Source organism: Dasypus novemcinctus, chromosome 24 (assembly GCF_030445035.2).
Source record: "Dasypus novemcinctus isolate mDasNov1 chromosome 24, mDasNov1.1.hap2, whole genome shotgun sequence".
NCBI classification, from domain to species: domain Eukaryota; kingdom Metazoa; phylum Chordata; class Mammalia; order Cingulata; family Dasypodidae; genus Dasypus; species Dasypus novemcinctus.
This window is the reverse complement of record NC_080696.1, coordinates 33733972-33758706: the sequence shown is the minus strand read 5'-3', so window position 1 is coordinate 33758706 and position 24735 is coordinate 33733972. Positions and strand designations below refer to the sequence as shown.

General features: G+C 56.5%; 1 protein-coding gene across 4 annotated transcripts in view; it reads left to right on the top strand.

Annotated features, from left to right (window-relative positions):
* The window catches only part of NOL4L (nucleolar protein 4 like), a 126045-nt gene that overhangs the window by 23366 nt on the left and 77944 nt on the right, over positions 1–24735 (top strand). For all 4 annotated transcript variants that reach the window (XM_071211631.1, XM_058286892.2, XM_058286891.1 and 1 more), the window contains one exon: positions 22717–22872. In XM_071211631.1, the coding sequence (XP_071067732.1) occupies positions 22717–22872 (156 nt within the window). The remainder of the gene's footprint in view (positions 1–22716; positions 22873–24735) is intronic.

Below are 24735 nucleotides of genomic sequence, written 5' to 3'. Positions count from 1 at the left end.
CAAATTCCCACACCTTTCTAGGTCACCGTTTGCTGATTTGCAAAATAAACATAATAATAGTCTCACCTCAAGTGCTTAGAGCAGTGACCTGAAGGAAGAAAGCTCCGGGTAGGGCACTCCTGGGGATTGGGCTACCCAGATGAAAGACGCAGGGGAAGGAGTGCTGGGAGAAGGAAAAGCAAGAGAGGGAAGCGATGTGCTGAGGTCCTACTGTGTGCCAGGCCCTCTATGGAGAAGTGGAATCCGGACAGGAGAAAAGCCCTGCTGTCATGGTGGGGGAGGACCTGGAAGCCGACAACTATGGCCCAGCATAATCAGTGCAGCGGTGGGGGACGCCCAAGGGGCTGCCGATTCAGCAGGGAAGGCTTCCCGGAGGAGGTGACTGGAGGCTTCCCAGGGGGAGTGGAGGTCCAGCTCATCCACTCCCCCCGAAACAGGCTGTTGCGTTGTGGGCTGGCCTCAGCCTACACACTTTCCGGGATGGGGGTCTCATTACCCAGCAGGAATACACTTTTTCCATTTGCAGTCAGCTGACCTTCCCTTGGCCCCAATCCCTGCTCCCCATCCCTGTCACCCCCACCCATGTCCAGGTGGCAGAGGCCGGCACACCAGCCTCCCTGCTCCCTCCCTGGCCCTCCCAGTTCGCTCTCCACCCAGCAGCCAGAGCAATCTTCTGAAGCATAAATCAGGCAGCATCAGTTCCTAGTCTAAAACCCTTCAGTGGCTCCCCAGGGGCTCTTAGGACAAAGACCAGACTCCTTCCCACAGACTGCAAGGCCGTCCGGCCCCACACAGCCGGCCCTCCAGCCTCGCCAGGCCCAGGAAGGGGCCACAGCAAGGCGGGAGTGTCCTCGAGGCAGCGGGGACAAGTTCACTGCAGATGGAGTCCCCCGATGGTGGCTGACAGGGGCGGCCATAGCACAGGGCAGCCGGGCACCCTGCCTAGCTCTGTGACCTCAGCACACAGTCCCTTCCCCACTCCGTGCCTCAGTTTCCCCATCAGTAAAGCAAAGGGGCTGCTGGATGACAACATGACAGTCTGTCAGTGCTGGGAACCCTTGGGCTTTCACCGGCTCACCTCCTCTCACCCACTCCCCTCGGCACAGGAGGCTTCTGGGACAGAAGGCCCCAGCCCCTTCCCAGATCTGAAGAAGCAGCCGACAAATCAGGGTCAGGTTACAATGCAGATTTCCGTAGCTTTCTTGTTCCTGAGGAGAAAATGAGGCCCGAAAGGTGAAGTGACTCGCTAAGCTCATTCTTAGTTAACCAAACCCCTCTGGGTGGCAGAGGTCAGTTCTCTGCAGTGATGACGAAGGGCAGGGCATGGGGGAGCCCCTGCCAAACTCAGGGGGTGGGGGGCTTTAACCCCTCGCCGGAAACCAAGATTTTGTTTTTATTTTTTTATTTTCATTGTGTTTAAATAGACTGTGTGTCGCATGATTCAAAACTCAAAAGTTTGAAAAGATGCGTAAGAAGTTTCCTTCCCCGTGGTCTCCGCTCCCCTCCCAGGAGGTGCCACCGTCACTGGTGTCTTGTCTGTCCTCTTGTTTGATGCCCATACAGGCAAACCCCAATGGACAGAGTCCATTCTCGGAGCTGGAAAAGACCTCGGCCGTGTCTGAGTTTGTCCCCTGTCCACCCTTAGCCTGAGCTCAGAGAAGTTAGGGGCTTGCCTGGGATCACAGAGCCGGAGGGGGGCTGCAGCGCCCCCCATCTCTCCCTGCTCAAGCCCCCGGGCGGCCCAACCAAGGAGCCCCTGGGAAGCTGGCTGGGTGGCTCTCCACTTGCTGCAGAGGCCAAGGAGCCTGCTTTGCAAATGCCTCCGTACCAGTGAGTAGAGGCCAAGGAGACGTGGAGTGCGTCCTAAGTAGCCACACCGAGCACCTGCAGCACCGTCAGCAAAGCGGGTGAGGAGTCTTGATTGTGACTCGGCAATGGGACCACAGACCAGCACAGCACCCAAGAGGCCAGTCCCTGGGGAGGGGGCTCCCGCGTTTAGGAGTGGGCCAAGAGGGTGGATCCTGCCTTAGGCAGCAGGCAGAGTCCTTAAAAGGCATGTGTAAACCGAGTCGGATTTCTCTCTTGCTTCCAGCCACGTGCAGGCAGCGTGTCCTGTGCGTGGATTGTTTGCCAGGCTCTGTGTTGAGGGCTCCACATCCCCTATTCCATTTAACTCCCCCCCCCCCACTTCCCACCAGGTGGTCGCCTCATGAACCACACGGTACAAGGGGGAAACAGTCGCAGAGAGATGGAGTAAGTTCCTTGCCCAAAGTCGCATCCTAAGATCTCCCAGCCTGCTCTGCGCTGGGGTGGCCCAGCTCCTTTGGGGTCGCCCAGCAGACACGCAGAGCGGCAAGGGGCAGGTGCTGCGAGGTCCGCGGCTCAGGCCCTGGGGCCGCTCACTAGCTTCCAGCTTCTGTTGTTCACTACCTGCGTGGCCTTGGACAAGTAACTGCTCTCTGGGCCTCGGTAGCTTCCGGCTAGTCCCTCAGTCCAAAGCAGAGCTGCTGCGGTGGGTGAACGGAGGGGCTGGGGTAATTACCCTAGGGCACGAGGACGCTGCTGCAGCAGATGCCACAGCTAATGCCCCGGGGACCAGGCACCCAGGCCCAGAGCCGGGAATCCACAGATGCGCCTGCCGCCGCTGGGCTGGGTGGCTTTAGGCCCCTGTCTTTCCCTTCTCGAATCTCCACTTGGAGTCTCCAGCGGGGACGGGGGTGGGTCTCTTGGCTCTACCCCCAGGGAGTTGGCGGGATTTGGGCAGGACTGGAACTGGGGTGCAGGAAGTAGCGGGTTTAAGTAGGGAGAGAGACGAGTAGCAAAGGGGGAGGTGTTTTATTTTCAATGCTGACTGTGGGAGTAAATTTTACATTTTTTTCCAACAAGGGTTTGATTTAGAGTTTGCTGGGCAAAACCCAGCCTGACTAAGCTGAGGGGCCCCAGGGAGGCCCCCAAGAAGAAATATTTGCTTAAGAAGAGGGATGACGTTTAAAAGCTCCAGAAGCCTCGGCTGTCCTGTTTTCTGGACGAGGAAGTGGGGGCCCCAAGGAAGGCAGTAGAGCTCCCCAAGGTCACAGAGCTTTGCTCGCCCCTCATTCCTTCATTGCCCAGCTATTGGGCACCTACTGTGCACCAGGCACTGTGCCAGGCCCGGGTGGAGACGAGACAGAGGCTGTCTGTGCTCTCATGCTGCTCACATCCTACCAGGGCATCATGAAGCTAGAGCACATTGCGGTCACGTGACGCACCACGAAGGAAATGGTGCTTCGAGGCCCTGACCTGGGCCTCGGGGTCCCGGAGGGCTGTCCTAAGCAGTAGCGTTTGAGTGGAGACCTGCAGGATGAGAAGTAACTTGGCGAGAGAGAAGAAAGGGTGTTGCAGGCAGAGGCACCCGCTCGGCTGAACAGATGGCGCAGAAGCGGTTCTGAGAGGAGCCGGCGAGGCCGGCGCAGGCAGGGTGTGGGGAGGCGGCCAGGACGAGGCCCGCTTAGGCCCCTCCATCGCCTTGTCCCTGCGTCCTTTTCCAACGGCTGGACTCCTCATCGGCCACCCAGGAAGGGTGACCCAACCAGGCTTGGGAGCTGCGAACGGAATGAGATCCCAGAGGTTGAGTGCCTGGCCCGGTGCCAGCTCCCGGCAGGTACTCAGGATGCGCTGTGCCCTTTCCCTTCCCTTCCCGGACCTCCGCCTTGGTCTCCTCGGCCCTCTCCCTGTCGCCTGCCCCGATGTGTCTGGCCTGACTTGAGGTCCTGAGCTAAGGGCCCAAGCCCCTTTGGCAAACAGGCTTGTGACTTGGAGAGGCCATGGGAGCCTCCCGGGAGCCGAGGAGAAAAGGGTGGCTTCCTGAGGAGGTGCCTGGGAGCGTGTACCTGGTTTCTGAGCTCTGCAGGGTCAGGTGTGGTGCTCAGTAAAATGGCTGAGCCCCCTGAGCTTCTTGGGAGCAAAGCTCTCCCTGCCCCCATCAACCCTGCCCTTCCTGCGGGCAAATAAAGGGAACTCTGGGGCTCTTCCTCTTGGGGGGACATTGGCTGGGTCTCTGCCCATTCGACACCATTTCTCATTGGCCTTTGGCAAGTGCCTTCACCTCAGCCGCATTTACTGAGCACTTTCTAAAAAAATTAAAATGGATTGTTAGAATAGTTTAGACTTATAGAAAAGTTGCAGAGATAGTTCAGTAAACATATACCCCTCACCCAGTTTCCCCTATTGTCCTTCCTGTAGTACATTTGTCACAACGAAGGACCCAACGTGAGTCCATCGCTATTAACTAAATGCCACTTTTTTTTTTCCTCCAGATTTCACTAGTTTATTCCTGAAGTCCTTTTCCTGTTCTAGGAAAAGCCTCCTCTGGCCTGTGACAGTTTCTTAGGACCCAATTTTATTTCAACAAATATTTCTGAGCACCTGCAGCATGCATTGTTCTTGGAGCTGGGGAAAGAAAGAGCCCTCCCTTTCAAGGAGCTTACATTTTGGGATGGGGAGATGGACCACAAACAAGTAAATGTAAACAGGTCGGGTGCCATATGGAGAAACGAAGCGGAGAAGCTGCTATTGTAGACAGGGACGTCTGAGAAGGTCTTCTTGAGGGGACAGTGGAGTAGAGACCTGTTGGGGGTGAGGGCGCCACCATGTGGACATCTGGGGGAAGAGCACTCCAGTCAGAGGAGGAGAGCAAGTGCAAAGGCCCTGAGGCAGGAGGTGACTGTGGAGCCTGAGGAGCAGCGAGGAGTCCACTGGGGATGGATCCCAGGGTACAGGGCTGAGTGGTGGAGGGCAAGGGCAGGGGTTACAGGGTGCTGTTTGTGGCAGGCCTCACAGGCCACAGTAAGGACTTTGGTGAGTGAGCTGGGAGCCAGGGGAAGGTTTGAGCGGAGGAGGGGCGTGACATGACTTGTGTTTCCAAACAGGATCCCTCTGCGCTGTGGAGCATGGACAGCCTGTGGGGGTGAGGGTGGAAGCAGGAAGGAGGCTGGGTCAGCAGTCCAGGGGAGAGAGAGGGCAGCTGGACCAGGACTGTGGAGGCTTTTTATTTATTTGTTTATTTTCTTTTTTCTTGTTATATTTTTTGTTCATTTGTTTATTATGATAATTTATTTACTTTTTCCCTTTTATTTAGTTCTTCCTGGGCCTGTTTTGAAAGCGGAGCCACTGATTTGCTGGCGGATGCAGGGCTGGTTCTGAAACCTTCTGGCAGGGCTAGTGTGACGAGTGAAAGGAAGGATGGGTGCTAGCAAGGCTTGGCAAACTATAAACTCGGGTTCCTCTGACCATCTTCTGGGTTTTCAGAGCCCCCTCTCCCAGCTCATTCTTTGGCTGAGGGCCAGTGGGGTGGTAAACCATCGCTTTATTTTCTTTAGAGTAACATTTTGCAAAGGTGATAGAATCTCATTATTTAAAAAATATTCATCGGGTACCAAACAGTGTATGGGGCCAATAAGTTGCCCTCCTACTCCTGCCCGCAGCCATCGGTTCCCTCCCCAGGGCACCGCTGCTGTTTCTCAGGTATCCTGCCCGAGGGGTTTTATACATATATATGCACATACAGTCTGTTCTTGTCCTACAAAATATGTTGTACACTGTTCTGTAGGTTGCTTCTGAAGACATATAGCAGCTGTATTCAGATATAATTCCATACAATTCACTCATTTAAAGTACAACTCAACGATTTTTAGGATAGTCAGAGCTGTGCAGCCATCACCACTGTTAGAACATTCTCCTCACCTCAGGAGGAAGCCGCGTGCCCATTAACACTCACCCGCATTTCCTCCAGTGCCCTTCCCTGGTCTGTGCATTGTCTTTTCACTTTCTTAATGGTGTTCATTGAAGTACAAAAGGTTTTAATTTTGATGAAGTCCAGTTTATCTGTTTTCTTTGGTTGTTTCTGCTTTTATTGCCTAAATCCAAGATCCTGAAGGTTTATGCCTGTGTTTGCTTCTATTATATATATTTTTAAAAGATTTATTTATTTATTTATTTATCTCACCTTCCCCCCCAGTTGTCTGTTTTCTGTGTCTATTTGCTGCGTCTTCTTTGTCCGCTTCTGTTGTTGTCAGCGGCAGCACGGGAATCTGTGTTTCTTTTTGTTGCATCATCTTGTGTCAGCTCCCCGTGTGTGCGGCACCATTCCTGGGCAGGCTGCACTTTCTTTCGCGCTGGGCGGCTCTCCTTACGGGGCGCACTCCTTGCGCGTGGGGCTCCCCTACGCGGGGACACCCCTGCATGGCACGGCACTCCTTGCGCGCATCAGCACTGCGCATGGGCCAGCTGCACAAGGAGGCCCAGGGTTTGAACCGCGGACCTCCCATGTGGTAGACAGACAGACGCCCTAACCACCGGGCCAAGTCCGCCGCCTCTATTATAGTTTTAGCTCTTACATGTTGAAGGTAGCTCTTTCCACCAAACAATAAACCTATGTGCTCTTAGTGCATCAGTATGTCAAAACATGAAGAACTTTCTCATTTTTACAGCTGTGTAGTATTCCATTTTATGGATGTGCTATAATTTACTTACCCAGTCCCCTGTGGTTGGGTATTAGATTGTTTCCAGTATGTTGGTCTTACAATGACACTTCAGTAAACATCCTTTAACACAGGCAGCTGTTACACACATGTGCAAGTTTATCCCAAGGTGCGGACTTGCTGAGTGTGAGGGCATGTCATGTGCTTTTGGTCTTTTATTTGATGATGCCAGATCACCCTCCATAGAGGCGTGCCAATTTTTACTCCCAGAAGCAACGTCCAGAATGTGACCCATCAATTAATAACCGTGGCTCCCGTGTATTGAGTGCTCGCCTTACACTGGCAGGGGCATCCCCTCTCTCTTTTAATCCTGATGATTACCCTGAGGGTCGGAGTTAAGACCCCACTTCACAGCTGGTCTAGGCTTACCTGGTCCGTCTGATTCCTGACCGCCAGCACTTGCACCATCCTGTCCAGCCCCTGTGTCCAGGTGCCTCGAACCCCTCCTGAAAGAGCCACCAGGAGAAAGCAAATGGAAATGGAGAAGCTCTTTCTAAGACCACACATACGTGTGCAGAAGGCCAAGGCCATTTATTCACTAGGGAATCCTCAGTGAGCACCTGCTGTATGCCTGGCACTGTGTACGAGCTGGAGGTACCAAGATGGGTGAGAAGCGGCCTCTGCCCTCCAGTTGCACCCTTCCTAGTAAGACGGCTAAGATTCAGATGCACTTTGGGGCTCAGGGACTCTGGGTCAGGCAAACATGGGTTCAATCCCAACTCTGCCATTGTCGCTTTGGGCAAGTCACTTCCTTTCTCAGCGTCTCAGTGTCCTCATCTGCAAAACGGCATTATTAATACTACCTGCTGGCCTATCAGGAGTGCTCCATGGACACCCACTATTGTTATCCTTGTAGACAAAGTGTTACAGGAAATCCAAGGTAGGGAATAAGTCTATTGGCCAGGGGTGCGGGAAGGCTTCATGGCCAGAGGGAAGGCATTTGAATGAAACTGGGGGGAAGGATGGCTCAGGAGCCAGGTAAAGCCATTCCAGGCAGAGGGGACAGTGTGTGACCTGGTAGAGGCAGGACGGCCCGTGGGCTGATGGGGAGGAGAAGCAGCCGGGACGGCTGGAGTGTCGGGCTTGGGGTAGGGCCTGCAGGAGGAGGGGAGGCATCTGGAGCTGGCTTCTGGAAGGTGGGTGTCTGGGTGCTCCTTGAGAGGCAGTAGGGAGCCTTGGGAGAACTGTTGAGCTGCCAGCCCTGCCCAGTGGCTCCCATCTGCAACTTGGGCTGCCTCTATGGGGCGGACTTCCCAAACCTCGTTTCTTCTTGAGGGCAGCCTAGAACGGTGTATAAGAACGAGAGCTCTGGGGCTGGGCTCTGGCTTGACCGCTTACAAACGGTGTCACCTTGGGCAAGTCACTTCTCTGAGCCTCCATTTTCTCAACCGTAAAAGGGGTTGTTCCTCTCTCCTGGGGTTAGGGTGAAGGTTAAAGGAGTTAATACAGATAAAGCACTTAGACCAGTGCCTGGCACATGGTAGGTGCTCAGTAAATGTTAGTTGTTACAGAGCTTGGGAAAGGTAATGGCATCATGTTACTCTTCCAGGGTCTTCAGGTAGGGAAGTCAAGGCCCTCTGAAGGGCCAGGAGCGTGTAGCCTTTCAGTTCACTCATTCGACACGCGTTTCTTGGGCACCTGCTCTGTGCCAGGCTCTGATAGATGCTGGGAAGCGGCGGCGCGAAGGACAGCCTCCATCCTGTGGAGGGCCGACACCTCTGCCAGGGTGCCGGAAGTGAGGGGCATTGTCACGGCCTGGGACGCCATGCTCTGCTCCTGTCTCCTCCTGTGTCCTGCCAAGGCCAGAGGGAATTCCTTTTTAACATGAAGCGTCTTGTAAATCAGGCTCTTCTCCGCTCCCCAATATGGACAAAAAGATAATAGGGGAGACAAAATGACCCTTTCCATCCCTCCCTCCTTACAGATGAAGAAACCAAGGCCCAAGAGAGAGGGTGGGAGCTGGGCCCCTGGCTCTTGACTGCCGGCTCCTGCCTCTCCCCACACCCCCCAACCCCCAGGACAGGAAGTGGGGAGCAGTGAGAGTGGTGAGACACAGTGGCCTGGGTGGAGTTTAAAGGAGGAGCCACCGGGTTGGCTGCTGCTGACTGTGGGTGGGAGTCTAGGATGGCTCCGGCGTGCGTGGCCTCAGCATGTGGACATGGGGAAGTCTCTGGTGGAGGAGATTTGGTGGTGATGGCAGGCGGTGGGAGCAGTAGCTTAGTTCGTCCACACTAAATTTGGGATGCCCTTGAGGAAGCTTTGGGGTATCTGAAGCTCTTGCCTCCCTGACTGCCAACACCCCCAGTCTCGCACCTGTATGAAGTCAGGGTGCAGGAGACGCTTGTGGGATGACCGGATGGCCGCTTTCCCCTGGTGCGGAAGGGCCCTGGGCACTGGCTCACTTCTGGAGCTGTCCAGCCAGCTGACCGGAGGCAGAGGAGAGCCCGGGCTGGAGGTGGGAATCTGGGGTCGTCTGCATTGGACATCCACAAGATGGACGGGGCCCGGGGACTGAGCCCAGGCTGGCAACATCTGGGTCCCTTCCAAAGTTCAGAGTTTCTTTTTCCATTGACTTTCCCAACTTTTAGATATTAGGAACAAACCTGAAATTGGAGTAAATCTCTGCAGGCTCCCCAAAACAGGTCCACGGCCCCCGTGTGACCCGTGGCCCCCCAGGTAGGACCTCTGGTCTGTGTTTTAAGGTGTGGGTCTGGAGTCAAACTGCTTGGGTGTGATCCTGGCTCTCAGTTCCCAGCTCTGTGCCCATAGGCAAGTGACAGCCTCTCAGAGCCTCAGTTTCCTCATCTGAAAATGGGAATGATAATAGTACCCACCTCTTAGTAAAGGTTTGGCACTGACAGTTACAGTGAAAACTTGGACTTAATTAGCAACCCAGGCAGAGCATGTCAAAGGGGAAAAGAGCACTGGATTTTGAGTCCCCCCTGGGGTGGGATCCCAGCTGTGCCGTTGACAAGTTGTGTGACCTTGGACTTGTTTTCAGACCTCTCTGAGGATGTGCTTTGTTGCTCTTGGAGTTGGGAGATGGCTGCCATGCCTGTTGAGGCCTCGGGCCCTCCCTGCCTGCCTCCCTGCCTCCAGCCTCGCCCACCTGCCACTTCCCACCCTTCCACCCTGCAGCCAGAGTGATCTTTCGAAAGCACAAATCTCAGCGTGATCTTTCCCTGCCTGGAAAAAAAATGTTGTTGGCTCCCTGCCGCCTTCAGGAAAAAGCCCAAGAGCCTTAGCCTGGCGTGGGGAGGCGGGAGGCAGCCTTCAGCCTCTGCTGCTCATGTGCCCTCCGCACACAGCCCCTCATCCACCGCGGAGGCCCGTGCTCCTTCACGCCCCCACCCGCTGCCTCTGTACCCCTGCCCTCCACCCGCCCATCGTCCATCCAGCAGCTCCGAGCCCCTGCTTTTTCCCTCCCCACAGTGACCCCACCGCTTCTCCACCACTCCCTGCTTTCTCCCCTTCCCCCTAAAGTGGCCAGGGGGATCTTTTAAAAACAGAATTTGGATGGTGCCACTGACCTGCTGAAAATCCCACAGTGGCTGCCTGTTTTCACTCTGAATAAAGCCCAGCCCAGCCCTCCAGTCCCATTTCACCCTGCCTCCCCCCCATCCCACTCCTCACTGCCTGAAATGCGGAAATGCCTTCCCGCCTGATGGCCTTTGCACAGCCCGGTCCTTCTCGGATGACTTCAGCATCTCCCCTCTGGGAGAGCCTCCCTGATCTCTTCCCCCATCCTGGACCTTCTCGGGGTCCAGGTCCCTGGCTCAGGAGGCAGGGTCCCAGGGGCTGCCTGTTTGTGCCCTGGGTGGCGAGCCCAAATGTCAGCTCCTCTGCGAAGCCTTCCATGACACATAACCTGGGGCCCCCCAGGCCCTGACCTCCCTGCAGCCCTGACGGCGAGACCACCGCCCCTGTGGCTTCCTCAGAGCTTTGTTTTCTGCCCCTTCTGTCTCCCACGCTCAGCAGGATAATTGTCATGGGCTGGCCAGCTCCTCAAGGCCAAGGGTGGGAAGGAGAGCATGTGTTCATCCAGGGCCCATCAGGGCCAGACGCCTCGCCAGCATCCTCCCCTTAAGCCCTCACAACTCTGGGGCTGCTTCTTCTGAAAGCCCCATTTTAAAGAGAAGCAAGGGGAGGACGTTCAAGAGGTCCCGTCACACGCCCAGGGTCATGCAACAAGGCTGACACCGGACGTGGAGCTTTTGAGTCAGTGACAGCAATAATCTTACAGAAGCACTTTCCACGTGCCAGGCCCTGTGCTAAGCCCTTTTACAGCATTTAATCCTCATGGTAAGTCTTTATTGCAACTCCTTGACTGGGGAAACTGAGGCACAGAGAGGTTCAGTAACTTGCTGAAGCTCATGAAGCTCGTAAAGGGTGGAGTAGGACTTTAACCCATGCCATCTGGCTCTAGGTCATGTTTGCACCACCACGCTGTGGCTAGCCCTGTCCCTTCTCTTCCTCCCTCTGGCCTGCCTGGGAGGGTTCCCTTTATCTCGGCACCCCCGACATCTGGATTAGCAGCCGGCCCCCAGGAGGCGCTCGTTGGTGAGTGTGTAATGAGTGGGTGGGCATGGGACTGTGCCCCAGCCGTCCCTCTGCCCTGTATCCTGAGGCCCAAAGATGTGGCAGCCACTCTCTCGGCCTCTACACCCCCACCCTGTTGTCCAGACAGGCCCCCGAAAAGACCAGATCCATAAACATGAGGCTCCACCGGGGCTCAGGAGAGACGCTGGGCACTGTACAAGTCCTCCATATTATTGCTTTATTGTCATTTAAATGGAGCCTGCCTCAAACAGGCCACCCAGTTCTAGCCACCAGCACGGGACAAAACCGCCATTGAAAAGCCAATTACAATCACTCCATCTAAATTGTCATGGATTTGTATAGAAAATTACATCTCCATTTAGTCCTGGGCAAGGATAGGGGGAAGGCTGGCCCACTTACCCGGCCGGCTCAGCGCCGGTGCCGTGGGCAGAGAGAAAGGCTGAGCTGCTGGGTCTTGGCTGGCCTGGGGAACAAAGGCCAGTTTGTGGGGGCCCGAAGAGAAGCAGGGCCTCTCAGGGCGGCTCAGATTCCAGGCCTGGGCCGAGGGACCCTGTTTCGCCAGCTGGTCTCCCCTGCTGGCGGCCGCGGCCAGCGAGCTCCTGACAGCCGGCGTCGGGCGGCCCGGCAGCCCCACCACCACCGGGGCTGCGGGAGTTTGGCTCGTGTCCATGCTGCCAGGAAGTGAAGGGGTTTAGCCCGGGGAGCACTGGGTTGGGATCCCAAGATCTTGGTGCCATCCACCCTTTCGCCCATCCGCCCATCCGTTATTCATTCCCACGTTATTGAGTGCCTGCTGTGGCGAGAGAAGCGTGATCCTATAGAATTGAGCTCTGGCCTCAGAGGGTCTTGGGTTAGATTCTAGACTTGTCCTCAGTAGGCATGAAGGGCAGGCCAGTTCGTTTAGTCCTGAAATAGTTGTGGAGTACCTACTATGTACCAGAGAACAGGATGGATGAACCTTGGCCTTTAGAGTCCAGTGGGGGAGCCACTGTTTTGCAAATTTTAAGTGCTTTGGAGGAGATGACCAGGGCCGATGTGGAAAATGACAAGGTGGGCCTGGAGACATGTGGAATAGTCAGGCGCGTGCGGGGGGGGGACTTTGGGGGGAAGCTTTATAAGCAGGCAGCTCAGAAGGAGCGGCCAGAGGAGACTGTGGTGTGAGACGAGGTCAGTGGGGGCTCCCTGAGGGTTCTGTGGGCCTCGCCTCCAAGCCTCAGTTTCCTCATCTGTGAAATGGGGACAGTGACCCCTGTGCCCCACTTGTAAGATGCTCAGCATGGAGCTGGGTGCAGAGAGCCCCACTGGGGTGGTGAGCTGTCCTGGCCCAACACTGACCAGACTCGGGCCACGTGTCTTCCTCGCATTACCTTGTTAATCCTCCATGGGACAGGACATCATCCCCATTTCAAAGATGAGGAAACTGAAGGAACGGCCCAGGGCAGTGAATTATTTGTTGCTATTCCAATAATTTCTATCATGCGTTAGCCAAAGACCTGACCCACTACAGACCCTCGAAGAGTATTTGCCGAATCAGTGAACACATCCAGAAAGGGGGTCCTGGGCAAGTATGGGGAGCTCGGCGGGAGATTCGTCTGTGTGCGTGTGAGGCTGTGGCACAGGGTGTGTGACTGTGCCTGTATGACTGTGAGACTGTACTTGTCTGGGTGGCATTCTGAGTGTGACTCTGGTTGGGTGTGTGAGACTCCATCTGTGTGGCTGTGTGTGGTTGTATATGTGACTGTGAGGCTGTGTGTGACTGTGTGACAGTCTGCACGTGTCTGGTTGGGGCGGCTGGAGTGACTCTCAGGCTGACTGGGTGACTGTCTGCACGTGTCCGGCTGAGCCACAGGGACGCCTGGCACGTTTCCTGGGCTGGCGGGCCCAGAGGCTACCGCAGGGTGCAGAGGTGAGCAAGGCAGAGCCGCGTCCTCCCTTACCAGCCCCACCAGGCCAAGGACAAACAGAGAAAATGTTCACACCGGGGCGGGCGGGTAGCCGCCCCACCAGGGGCTGCTCTGTGGATAGAAACAAGTTCTGGTATCAGCTCGAGTTTGGCAGGAAGTGGCTTTTGGGTGGCAGGAAGTTGGATTCAGCTCATATCAGCCCCGGACGGGGGGCAGGAGAGCAGTTATCTGGGGTTAAACAGAGTTACTGAGAAGTGGGGCCCAAAGCCCCATCCCCGATAGAGCTGAGGGCACATCCATTTGGGATAATGCCATGGGGGGGCGCGGGAAGCGACTTGTAAAGAAGAGCTGCCCCGGGCACCAGGCCTGGCCAGAGCCCACCATCCCCCTCTGGTTGCCCCCATTTAGCAGACATGGAAACTGAGACTCAGAGGCAGGGACTTGCCTGAGGTCACCAAGGCCAGCCAAGAGAAAGGGAGGAGAGAAACTGCAAGAAGTTTACAACCATCTAGAGGCAAGGGAATAACCAAGGCAGCAGAGCAAAGAGGAGGAGAGGTGGGGACAGGCTAGAGATGGCAGTGGGATGAACGAGACTGCGCCAGCGCTGTGCCCACTGTGTGCCAGGCCTTCACGGGGTATCACAGCCATCGTGAGGCCTTCAGGGGGTCCTGAAACACTTCTCCTAAGAAGGGAGTGAGACCCATAGAACCTTGCTCCTGGAAGCCAGGTTTGAAGCCAGGTTCTTTCAGGCCCTCTGCTCCTGTGCCCATCTTCCAGGGAAGGGAAGAGGCTCCCCTAAGAGGGACGCCCATTCCTGCCAACTGTCTTCCGGGGTGCTCTGTTGAGGAATTCACCCAGCTGGCCAAGGGAGAACCAGGGTTCAAAGTTCAAACCCCAGCAGGATGACTGCAGAACCCATGTGCTTAGCCAGGCTGCAGGGTGTGTCTAGCACATTCCAGGGCAGGTGAAGAAAGCCTGGTCTGCCCTCAGCCTGGGATCAGGAGGGTCTAGCCGCTGTTCTGAAGCCCCTCTATCTGGTGAGACATCGAGCCTCCCAACTCCCAGCCCTAGACACCCTGCACCCTCCCCAGCCCCTGCCAGATCCCCTGGGGAGCGGACTACTGGTCCTTCTTCCCAAAAGCAGCACCCAAGCTGTTCCCTGGCAGAGAGGCTGATTTGAAGCTCAGTTTGCATGTCGTTTGCACATTACTAAGTGCATGTCGGTTACGAGCCTCTCCTTCTCCCAGATAGGGCTGCTGGGCCCCCCTGCCCTCCTCCAGACAGTAAAAATGCCAGCCGGCTAGACGGGGAGCTGCGCCCTGGCCTCTGACAGCACCCGCCCACCCCCGCCTCCCCCATCTCCTCCTGGAGCCAAATTTAGGCAGCTCTACCACTGAGAGATGCGGGGAGCAGAGGCAGGAAACAGTGAGGTTGCAGGCGGCCCGGCCTTGGCCTACGCAATGTGGGGTGGCCCTGGAGGTGCCCCTGTCCCTAAAACCCTCAGCCCGGCTTCCCCCCACCCCTCCTCCCACGGGAATGCGGGCTGGGTGGGGAAGGCTGGGTTCTCAGCTCAGCCCAGGGTGCTGGCTGCCATGGCCATGAGGGAGGCGGGCTGGAGGGCAGGAGGGAGGGAGGAGGTCACGGCCAGGGCACTGGGGAAGGGATCAGATAGCCTTCTCCTGCTGCAGACACCCACCGCCACTGGGACACAGGCTGGCTCTGCTCCTCAGAACTGCCTGGCCCTCCTTAACCTGCATCTCCAGGCCTAATTGTGGGGTAGGAATCAGGGGACGCATCTGGACGTGGGGGCACTGAACTCCCCCAAAAGGCTCTACAGGAGAGCTCCTTCTTGGGCCGGCCTGGTGACATCGGTGGTCTCTGTTCCCTGTAAAATGGGGAGAGCAACTGAAGAGAATTCCCAAGTGACTCCCCACGCTGAGAGCAAGGGTTTCTGGGAGGCCTGGGAGAAACGAGGCACATGGCATGGGTATAGGCCTAGAAACTTCTGAGATTGCTCAGGTATATTTCTCCTATACAGGAGAGACAGCACCTGTCCTTAGATATGGAGAGATCCACAGGGCCAGAGCAGTGGAAAGGAGACCTGTTCTGGTTACCGCCCAGCAGTAGGATCCTGGGAGCTGACAGCCTGGGGTGGGAGCCCTGCTCCGCCACTGGCCTGCATGACTGTGGGCAAGGTGATTCAGCTTTCCGTGCCTCAGTTTTCTCACCTCCTAGGGCTGTGCGGAAAGTGATGTGAGGCAGTGAATGAATGCTTAGCACATAGTAGGTGGAGAGCGATGCCAGCTTCCAGTGCGATTGCTCTGTTCCCTGAGTGGCTGGGGGGCCCCAGGAGCTATGACGGATATGGACAGTGTGGGGAGCTTGTAGCTTGGTGGTGAAACCGGCATGGGGACGGAGGTTCCAGTGTGCGTGACCCAGGGCAAATGGCCACACCCCGCTGCGCCCCGGGCGGGGAGCAGCAGAGGCGCCTGCCGCAGAGAGTCTGTGAGGATTACACGAGACCAGGCTTGGCACAGCGCCTGGCACAGAGCGGGCGTTCCCTGAAGGGGAGCTGGCAAGATCGAATGGTCCCACCCCGCACAAAGGACAGGTGGGCAGCGTCCCGGGGGGCGGGCGCAGGGCAGGTGCGCCGGGAGTGGAGAGGCGGGGCCGGAGGAGGGGAGGGCGAGGGAGGGCAGGCGCGCGCGCAGCAGGTGCGCGTGGGGTGGGCGGGGCCTCGCGCGGGCGGGTCTCCAGGTGAGGCGGGCGCGCGCCGGGAGGCCGGGACCTGGGGGAGGCGTGCCGCCCGCGCCCGCCGCCGGAGAGCGTCCCTGTGTCTTTAACGCCCTCCTCCCCACGCCCCGCCCCCGCCCCCTTTGTGTGTCCCCCCCCCTCCCAAGCCGGGCTGCAGTGGCGGAGCCGTCCCCCCTGCACTGACAGCTGGTATCTAATTACTGTGTGAGAATGGAAAGTCAGGCTGTCCCAGCTCCGGGGAGAGGGGATTAACGTCTCCTGCAGAATACACTTCCTCTGGTGGGTTGCCATGGTTACTCTCATTACCTGCCTGCCCGCGGGGAGCCCGCGCGAGCCGCTCCAGCGGGCCCTCGGCACCCGGGCCCGGCGCGCGCGCGCCTGCCCGCCCCTCCCCGCCGGGGCGCACGCGCGTGCGCCGTGGGGGGAGCGCGAGCGGCTCCCTCCCCGCCCCGCCTCCTCGCCCCGGCCCCAGCCCGAGCAGCTGTCAGCGGCGCGCGGCCTGGCCGGCCCCAGCGCGCGCTGTCAACAGTCATTAGTGCGCGGGCCGCTCCCCTCCCCCCCAGCCCGGGGCGGGGCCCGCACCTGGGGCCCCCCGCTCGTTAGCGCGCCCCGCCGCCCTCCTCCGAGGGACCCGCCCGCGGGGCCTGCCTGGCTCAGGGCCGCCCCCGCCCGCCTAGGCCCTCTCCCCAGCGACGCCTCCCCCCCTCCCCGCCCCCCATTCCCTGTTCACGAGCCCGGGCCCGGGGCGACCTGGGTAGGCCGGTCCCCCAGAGTCCTGGAGCGCACCCCCTGGAGTAGTAGTGACGTAGGGTATTTATGGACCTCTCCCCAAGGGTGGGAGCTATTTGTGCTCCATTTGGGTTCCCACAACCTGTCCTATGGAGTCGCAAAAGCCACTGTGCATATTGTCACCTCACACAGGAGGAAACTGAGGCCAGCCCCTTGCCAGGCGTCAGGGCTGGATTGTCCCCGGGCCTGTGACTTCACCTCGGGAGCTGGTCTTTCGGGCATCCCCAGGCCAGAGCCCCTCCGGTCCCTGTCTTGGCTGGAGAATGCCCTTAGCTGCGCCCTCCCTCCATCTATTAAATCAGGGTCACTGTCATCCAGATTTGCACTGCCCCAGCCCCTCTCCTTCCAAGAGAGGGACACTTTGGTCCACAGCACCTGGTCTCTTTCCATCCCTCCCCCCGTGCCCTTTCCAGACGTCTCAGAGTTAAGACCAAAAAAATAAATAAACCCCAGAGTTAAAACCAGCAATATTCAGAGCTGCTTGAAGGATACGGCATCTCGCAGCGGTAGCGCCGGCGTTTGGGGCTTGATCCCAGGCCCCTGTCTCTGTGGCCCAGGGTGTGCGTTTCGGTCCCCGCCATGATTTGAAAGAAGATGGAGGTTCAGCGAAGCAGAAAGGAGGTCTTGGAATATGTGAGGTCTGTTCCAGATGGCAGGTGCGACGCGGCGGCTCGGCACTAACAGTTGGAGATTGTGCACGAGGGTGGAGAAGAGGCAGGTGCTACCCCGAGCCCTCGGTGCCCTGTTTGTGCATTTATTTATTTATGGGGGAGGGGTGGTCTCATCCCGCTGTCCCATCCAGGCCTGCAGAGCACACTGGACTTAGGGTTCCTAAAATTATGACGCAAATCCTTACTTTGGACTTTTGTTTTGTCGAATTCCAGGCTACAATAGGTAGGATTCATAGCCGAGAAAAATTTTAAAACTGTCCTTGTCCCATTTAAGCAATCCTCTCTCCCTCAATCATCTGCTTGCTCTTTACAAATTATGACCGGCTTCTCTTGGGGATGCTGAGGAGAGAATTTCTGGCTCGTTGGGTGATAGTCTTCACTCTGGTTTTCTTTACTTTCGTTCTCAGTTTAGTGTGTGTGTGTTTTTTTTTGTTTTTTTTTTACTATTTCCTCTCCACCTCTTTCCTTTCCCTCTGGGGCCCTTTGCAGGAAGCTGTCTCCTCCGTGGTTCTTCTTTCAGTCCTGCCAGGAGCTTGAACAAGATTTTGCAGGAACCAAAAACCAACCAACCAACCCTACCACCTCAGTCTCTGTGGGGTAGTAACTTCCAAAACTCCCAGTCCGGTATTTTTTTATTTTTTTCGGAGGTTTGGGGATTGAACCCAGGACCATGTACATGGGAAGCAGGTGCTCAACCACTGAGCTATATTCACTCCCCAATGAGAGTTGGTTTTCTCGTTTGTTTTGTTTTTTTAGGAGGTATCAGGGATCGAACCCAGAATCTTGTACACAGGAACACTTGAGCTACATCTACTCCGCCAGTACGGTTTTGGGGACAGAAGGAACAGCCATGGTCCCCTAGCCAGGCCGAACACACCGATACAGTGCACGGTAGCTTTTGCTCATCACCTTGGCCACTCTGCCACCCGACCAGGAGGGGACGGAGGGGCGACCTCATGTTTGCTGTGTGGTCAGTTCCCTGAAGCCCTGGGCTCCCACACAAGTGGTAGCTAAAGGTTTCTTTCCTCTGGTGTGGGCACTGCTGGCTGACTGTCCCTTCTGACGGCCAGCTCTTTGATTTCTACACCTTGTCGAGAGCTGGATCTGAAATGCACGAAGAAGCCATATCCTAAGGACTGTCTCTGTGATGTCTTCTCCCACCTTAGGAGTAAACCAGTTGAGAAATGCCCCCATTTCTTAGCCACATCCTCCCAACCAGGCCCTCATCGTTGCTGGAAGGCGCACACCTCTAATGCAGTGTCAGTGGTGCACTAAACAGCCCACCTTGATAAGCAGCTAACTTAATACCAGCAAGTGACTTGGAGGTTCCAGTGATGGTGATGGAGCTGCAATCCATGAGCACCTGGGCCTCACCTGCCATCAAGGGCGGGGATCTGTGTAATTGGCTAGTGTGGGGAGATGAACAAGGGTCCGTCAGAGTCAGGCCCTCACCTGAGGAATGACTGCCCTCAGCTCCTGAGGCTGCCCTGGCAGAGCCTGCTTCGTGGCCTGGTGAGGCGGGCCCACCCGTCTCACTCCGCTAGCAGCTCTGCAGCCCTTCACACCGTTTGAAGAAACTGAGGAAGCCAGACATGACCTGCCAAGGGTTGTTCACTAACTTTGCCAGGGAGGAAATAAAAATTGGATGCCAGGATGCTGGGTGCTCCTGCCCTTTCTAGCCATAATCCACACGAAGTCTCTGAATTTTTACTAACACTGGCCAGTAAGATGCTTTTGTTCCCACAAATAGGAAAATTGGCCTTCGTGGGAGATGAAAATATCAATATATTAGTCCTGGAAGCACAGAGCATGTTTATATTTAATGAACCAGTGCCAGTTTCCCTACTAGTTACCTCCCTGACTCAATCATGGAGACGTTCTAATCAGCAGTTCTCAAACTCTGCCAGGTCTCAGAATCCCCTGGGAGGCCTAGCCCCGGAGCGTCTGATTCAGATCTGGGGTGGGGCCTGAGAATTTACATTTTGAAATAGCAGACTTTAAGTAGCCATTTGGTAATTTCTTTAGTTTTGGTCCCAGATGGGCTGGTTTTAAGGAAGTCGGGGATGTCCCAGAAACTTAGTAGCTCCATGAATTTTTAAAAACTATTGCCAGGTCCGGCTTTGTTGGCCTGGGTATGGCCGGCTTTTTAGGGGTTGGCTGGTTCAAATGGGTTGGCCTGTGTTACCATGGCAATGTTCTTCCCCGCGCACCCCAGAGGATGATCCTGTGTACCTGGGTTTTTCATGGCTTTTCCCGTGGGATGCTGCGGGGTTCCGTTCCATCACTCCTGGTCTGTGTCCCTGGGAAGCCAAGAGAGTCGGGAAGCTCCAGGCCCCCTCGTCATGTCATCCAGCCTGTAAATGAAGCACGCTTCCTTTGGCAGTCCAGCGCCCAGCTTGCTTGGGGCAGCGGATCAGATTAAGCTCATTTGGGCACAAGGCAGAAGTGGTTAACAGAGACATCCCAAGGCTACGGGGGAAGGTGCTGTCTGCTCCCTTAATTATCAGCATCTCTTGTCTCGTCACCCCACGCCTGGAGTCTCAGCAGGAGGGGGCAGGCATGCCTCTCCTGCAGCATTTGGCATGAAGGTCATTACCTCCGGATGCAGGGCATGGCAGAGCTGTCTGTGGCACGTGATTGCCGTTGGATCCCTTTGTTTTCTCTCTCCCCAGAGTCCTCCTTGAAGGCCACACAGACCCCAGTTTTCTTCCCTTAGGGTGTAGCCCACAAGGTGTCCGGGTGGCTGCAGGTCACCAGAGGACAGTTCAGGGTAGGGCTCTGCAGACCTAATGAAGTTTGAATCTGCTTTCCTGAGTGCGATCTCAACAGTCAGGATAGGCTGGTTAAAGGCCCCGAGATGAACAGCAGGGAGACAGCAATCGAATTTAAAAGAGGGGACTTCTGAAAATTGCTCCCCTGAAGAGTTCCTCGGGGATCTGTGGGCACCCTGGCCAGGTACCAAGCAGTGGGTTACCGTGTCTACGAATGAAAACGGGAGGCATCGGCACGTGCTTCTCTCTTCTGCTTCCATCGGCTGGTTCCAACTTGAGTTAGGAACGCTCATTCCCAGTTGTGTGGCAGATTTGGCATATCGTTCAGGAATTGTGGAAGACTCTGTCTCTTTTCTGATGGTGGATTTTACCACAAAGGATCTATTCTGTAACCTGAAGGGACCAGAGACCAGGAGATAAAAGCTGATTCCTAAACACAGAATGTCCAAGCTCTGTGGGTCTAAGGGGAAGAGGCCTGTATGTGCCAGGTACCTGACATGCTTCTTATTTAATGCTTGGAGCATCCAAGTAAAACTTTCTAAGCCCATTGTACAGGTGAGGAACTGAATTTCAGGAGTTTAAGAGGTGAAGTGACCTGTCCAAGGCACCAGGTTGGTTAGGGGCCTCTTTCCCTGTCACCTCTCTAAAATGTCTCTTTTCATCAGATTGTTTTCTTTCTTCATGCCTTCCCACCAAATTTTATTTCTTCCCTTTTCCAGAAATATCTGTGTTCTGGCCTGAAACAATTTTATGATCAGGGAGATCCTATTTGCTTTTATTTTATTTTATTTTATTTTTTTTCATACCTGCTTTTAAATAGCTGAATCCATCATTATGTCTCTGGACTCGGATTATCAAAGTAAAATGGAACGACACTTATAATTTTTTTTAATAAACTTAAAAAATAAAGTTTAACAGACATACAAAATGTACACAGAAGTAAATATTCAGTTTAATTACTTTGAAGATACCTGTAAAATTTCCTATTACTAGGAAATAGAGCCTTGTTTGTATTTTCTTGGGGCTATCCCCAGAAAGAAGTATCAGTAACTCCCAAGAGAGTTTACAAAGAGAAGAGTCATGGGATTTTAGAGCTCATCTGAGAAGTGGAGCTCAGAGAGGTTGAAGAGCTTGCCCGCAATCTCACAGCTCGGAATCAGGCCCAGCAGACAGCGCTTCCTACTGCAGCCTCATTCCCAAGACCGCTGCTGCAGCTTCACACACACACACACACACACACACACACACACACACACACACACACACACACACACACACACACACACACACACACCAGGTACAGGTTATCTGCACAGCCTCCATTGAAGTGGATCCTGACCGGGAAGGCAGCCACTGGCAAGGGGTCACTGCCCAGAGTCACCGCCATTCAGGGACGCTGCCCACCAGCTCAGGGGTTTGGTACCCTACCGCCCAGCTGCCTAGCTGCCCTTCTTCCCCCATTTCCTCCCCGCTCTCAAGTGGGCCACTGGTAGAGAGACACCCCCGCCCACCCGTCATGCCATGCCAGGACAGTCACTGGACAAAACCAAAGCCTGTTGGTGGCCAGACCAGTGTCCCCTGCCAGCATGCCCTGTTTTCTGCTGGGATCAGGCTTTCAGTGGTTATGTACGGAGCGCTTACTGTGGGCCGGGCATTGTCCTGGGCACTGGGGCCATGGCCCGTGAACACCCTCGTGGAGCCAGTGTTCTTGAGTGGGGGTCCTGGGAAAGATTCACCTTGGCGATGTGTTTTGGGGGCACTATTAGAAGGCAGCCTCCCTCCTTTTCCCCGAAGCCCCTCCACACTGCACACTCTTCATCTTTGAAGGCCCCCGAGTCCTCCAGCTCTGCTTAGGGAGATGACAACAGGGAGCCAGTGGTTGAGTGTGGGTGGGCGGCTGGGTGCCCCTGAGTCCGTGTGTCCCCCATGCCCTGTGCGCACGCTGTTCTCTTATGGGCCCTGGCCTCTGCCCCCAAACCTCGGGCCCTGTAGCCTCCCCTTCACCCCTCTGGCCCTGCCACTGGCCAGCAAAGGACTCCCTTTGATGCTGGCACACCTTGTCAGTCAGGGCCAGCTGACAGCACCCATGCCAGCCTGATAGGAGGCTCAGGGGGCACCCGCTCACACAGCTCTGTAGCCTGTTATCCTGTACATCTCCCCACACAAAGAGCCTGGGTGCTGTTGCTGGCACTCAGCTGCTGGAGCGGGGAGGGCGGGCCGTGGCGGAAAGCTTTTCAAAAAGGCCAGGGCAAGGAAAGAGTCACCCAGGTGAAGGGAGTCGTCCCCTGGGACCCCAGCCCAGGACTGCAGTGAAAGGTTACCGCTAATTGGCGAGCTCCTGACGGGGCCGCATCTATTTAGCACTACCCCCTCCCCAGAGACTTCCAGGATGGTCTTGGCACGGCGCGTGATTTGAGAGCTCCCCGCCCGAGTCTGGCACAATCTGTCTGAAATTGTGAACATGGAGACTCTTGGTTCTTGAATTTGTATTTTCGTTGTCGTTCTCTGCCCGTGGCTGCTGGTAGCTTTGGAAGCGGCAGCCACCCTGATGCTGGTGCCCCCTCCCCGGAGCCCTCACCACAGCGCCCCTTGCCTCCCCACTCCGCAGACCCCGCCCTCGGAGGCATTGTGGGGTCAGAGGCCAGAGCTGTCCCTGCCCCCGACACTGTCGCCACGCCACGGCCTCGGGGGCCCAGCCTCACCCCGCTGTCATGCCTGCCACTAACACAGCTTGTCCCCCCTGTCACAGGGGGCAGATGGCCTGTCGGAGCCAGAGGGCATCTCTCTGAAGCGGGTCGCTGTGGTGGAAGATTTCTTTGACATCATCTACTCGATGCATGTGGAGAGCTCAGCAGAGCCAGGCAAAGCCCCCAAGCATGCTGGGCAGAAGAAAACCTACCGAGCGGTGAGATTTCTGCCTCCTTCCCTGCGCTGGCAGCCCCAGGCCTTGGCAGGAGGCCACGGGCTCTGCACATGTTGGGGGGGGGGCAGGGAGCCGAGGCGTGATGAAACAGCCTTTGGGGAGCCAGGGGGGGCACGGGGCAAGGGCATGGCAGCCAGAGAAGGCTCACGGGCGAGGGGCGGGTTCTATGGTCTCAGCACAAAGAAGAGGGAGAGGGAGGGCAGGGGAGGGCTGGCGGGAGTGCTCCCCTCCCCCTGGTTTCTGGTTCACTCGCTCTCCCTTCCCAGCCCCTTGCAGCCTGCGCTGGGGCCGTCACGTGGGGCCCAGATAATAGTAATCATAAGAGCAAGTGCTTCCCCGGGCCTGCCGGGTGCCGGGCCTGTCCGGAGAGCTTCCTGCCCGTGCAGCTCATCTGATTCCCCAGCTCCCTGGGAAGGCAGTGCTGGGAGCTCCCAGGGGAAGTCTGACAACCTGGTCCTCACCCTCACGATCACACTTCAGTGTGAAATGGGGGCGGCTGATAGTGAGGCAAGAGCGAGAAAGGAGAAACAGAACCAAGACTAGCTTTGAGAGGGCACGAGCCAGGCGCCCGAGGTGCTCGACAAATGCAGCGAGGCTCAGCGCCAAGCCAGGGGTCGCGTCCTGGGGCAGGGGCCGTGAGCTGGCCTTCCGAGCTTTGGGTAGGCAGAGGGCCGCAGAGAGGGCGGTCCAGGGTTAGGAGAGGAACAGGTGGTGGCCGGAGCAGAGGCCTCAGCCCTGCTGGCCCCCGTGTCTGAGAGTCTGGCCGTGGCGCAGGCCCGACTCTGAGCCACTTGCCCAGTGCCGGCCACTAAACCGTAAAGCCAAGCCCTTGACGCTGCCGTCGCCTTCCAGCCTCCCAGCGGTCCCATTTCACTGTTAGGGAAGTGGAGGCCCAGCGCGCAGAGCGACCTGCCCGAGGTCACACGGGCCAGCAGGGGGTCAGCCTGAGCCCTCACGCCCACTCCTCTGGCTTGACTTTTTCTCTGGTCTCCCCAGAGACGTGCCCTTCTGTGACCAGGTTCCCCCCACCCCTGTCCCAAGGCAGGTGTAAACAACCCCTCCTCCCAGTTCTTTTTGGAAATAGTCTTGGACTGTACTGGAGGTGGTCTGTTTAAGTCTCTAATTTCCTCATATGGCCTGATTCTTAAAATAGCCAACAATCTGATTTGTCCTTGTCCTTAAAGGATGATCTTTGCCCTCGGTCTTAAGGGTGGGCCCCTGTGCCCAGGGCCTCAGAGAGGCGAGGGGCCGGGCAGATGGGAGCTGGAGGTGGAGGCGCCTTTCCTCCAGCCTTCCTGCACATCAGTCTGGGTGTTTTGGGGAAGGAACATCTGGGAAGGGTGTTCTGAGGGTATTTCCACCAGGGTCTTAGAAGAAGGGAGAGGGGAAGCGGGCTTGGCCCAAAGGATAGGGCCCATGTGTCCACGGTTCAAACCCCGGTCCTCCTTGACCTGGGTGGAGCTGGCCCATGTGCAGTGCTGATGCGCGCAAGGAGTGCTGTGCCCCCACGTAGGGGAGCCCCACGCGCAAGGAGTGCGCCCCGTAAGGAGAGCCGCCCAGCGTGAAAAAGTGCAGCCTGCCCAGGAATGGCGCAGCATGCATGGAGAGCTGATGCAGCAAGATGATGCAACAAAAAAAACGAGACCCAGATTCTGGGTGTTGCTGACAAGAATACAAGCGGACACAGAAGAACCCACAGCGAATGGACACAGAAAGCAGACAACTGGGGGCGGGGGGCAGGGAAGGGGAGAGAAATAAATAAAAATAAATCTTAAAAAAAAAGAAGGGAGAGTAGCCCAGACTGGGGCCGACGTAGGCTGCTTCATATTGACAAACCCAGCACAC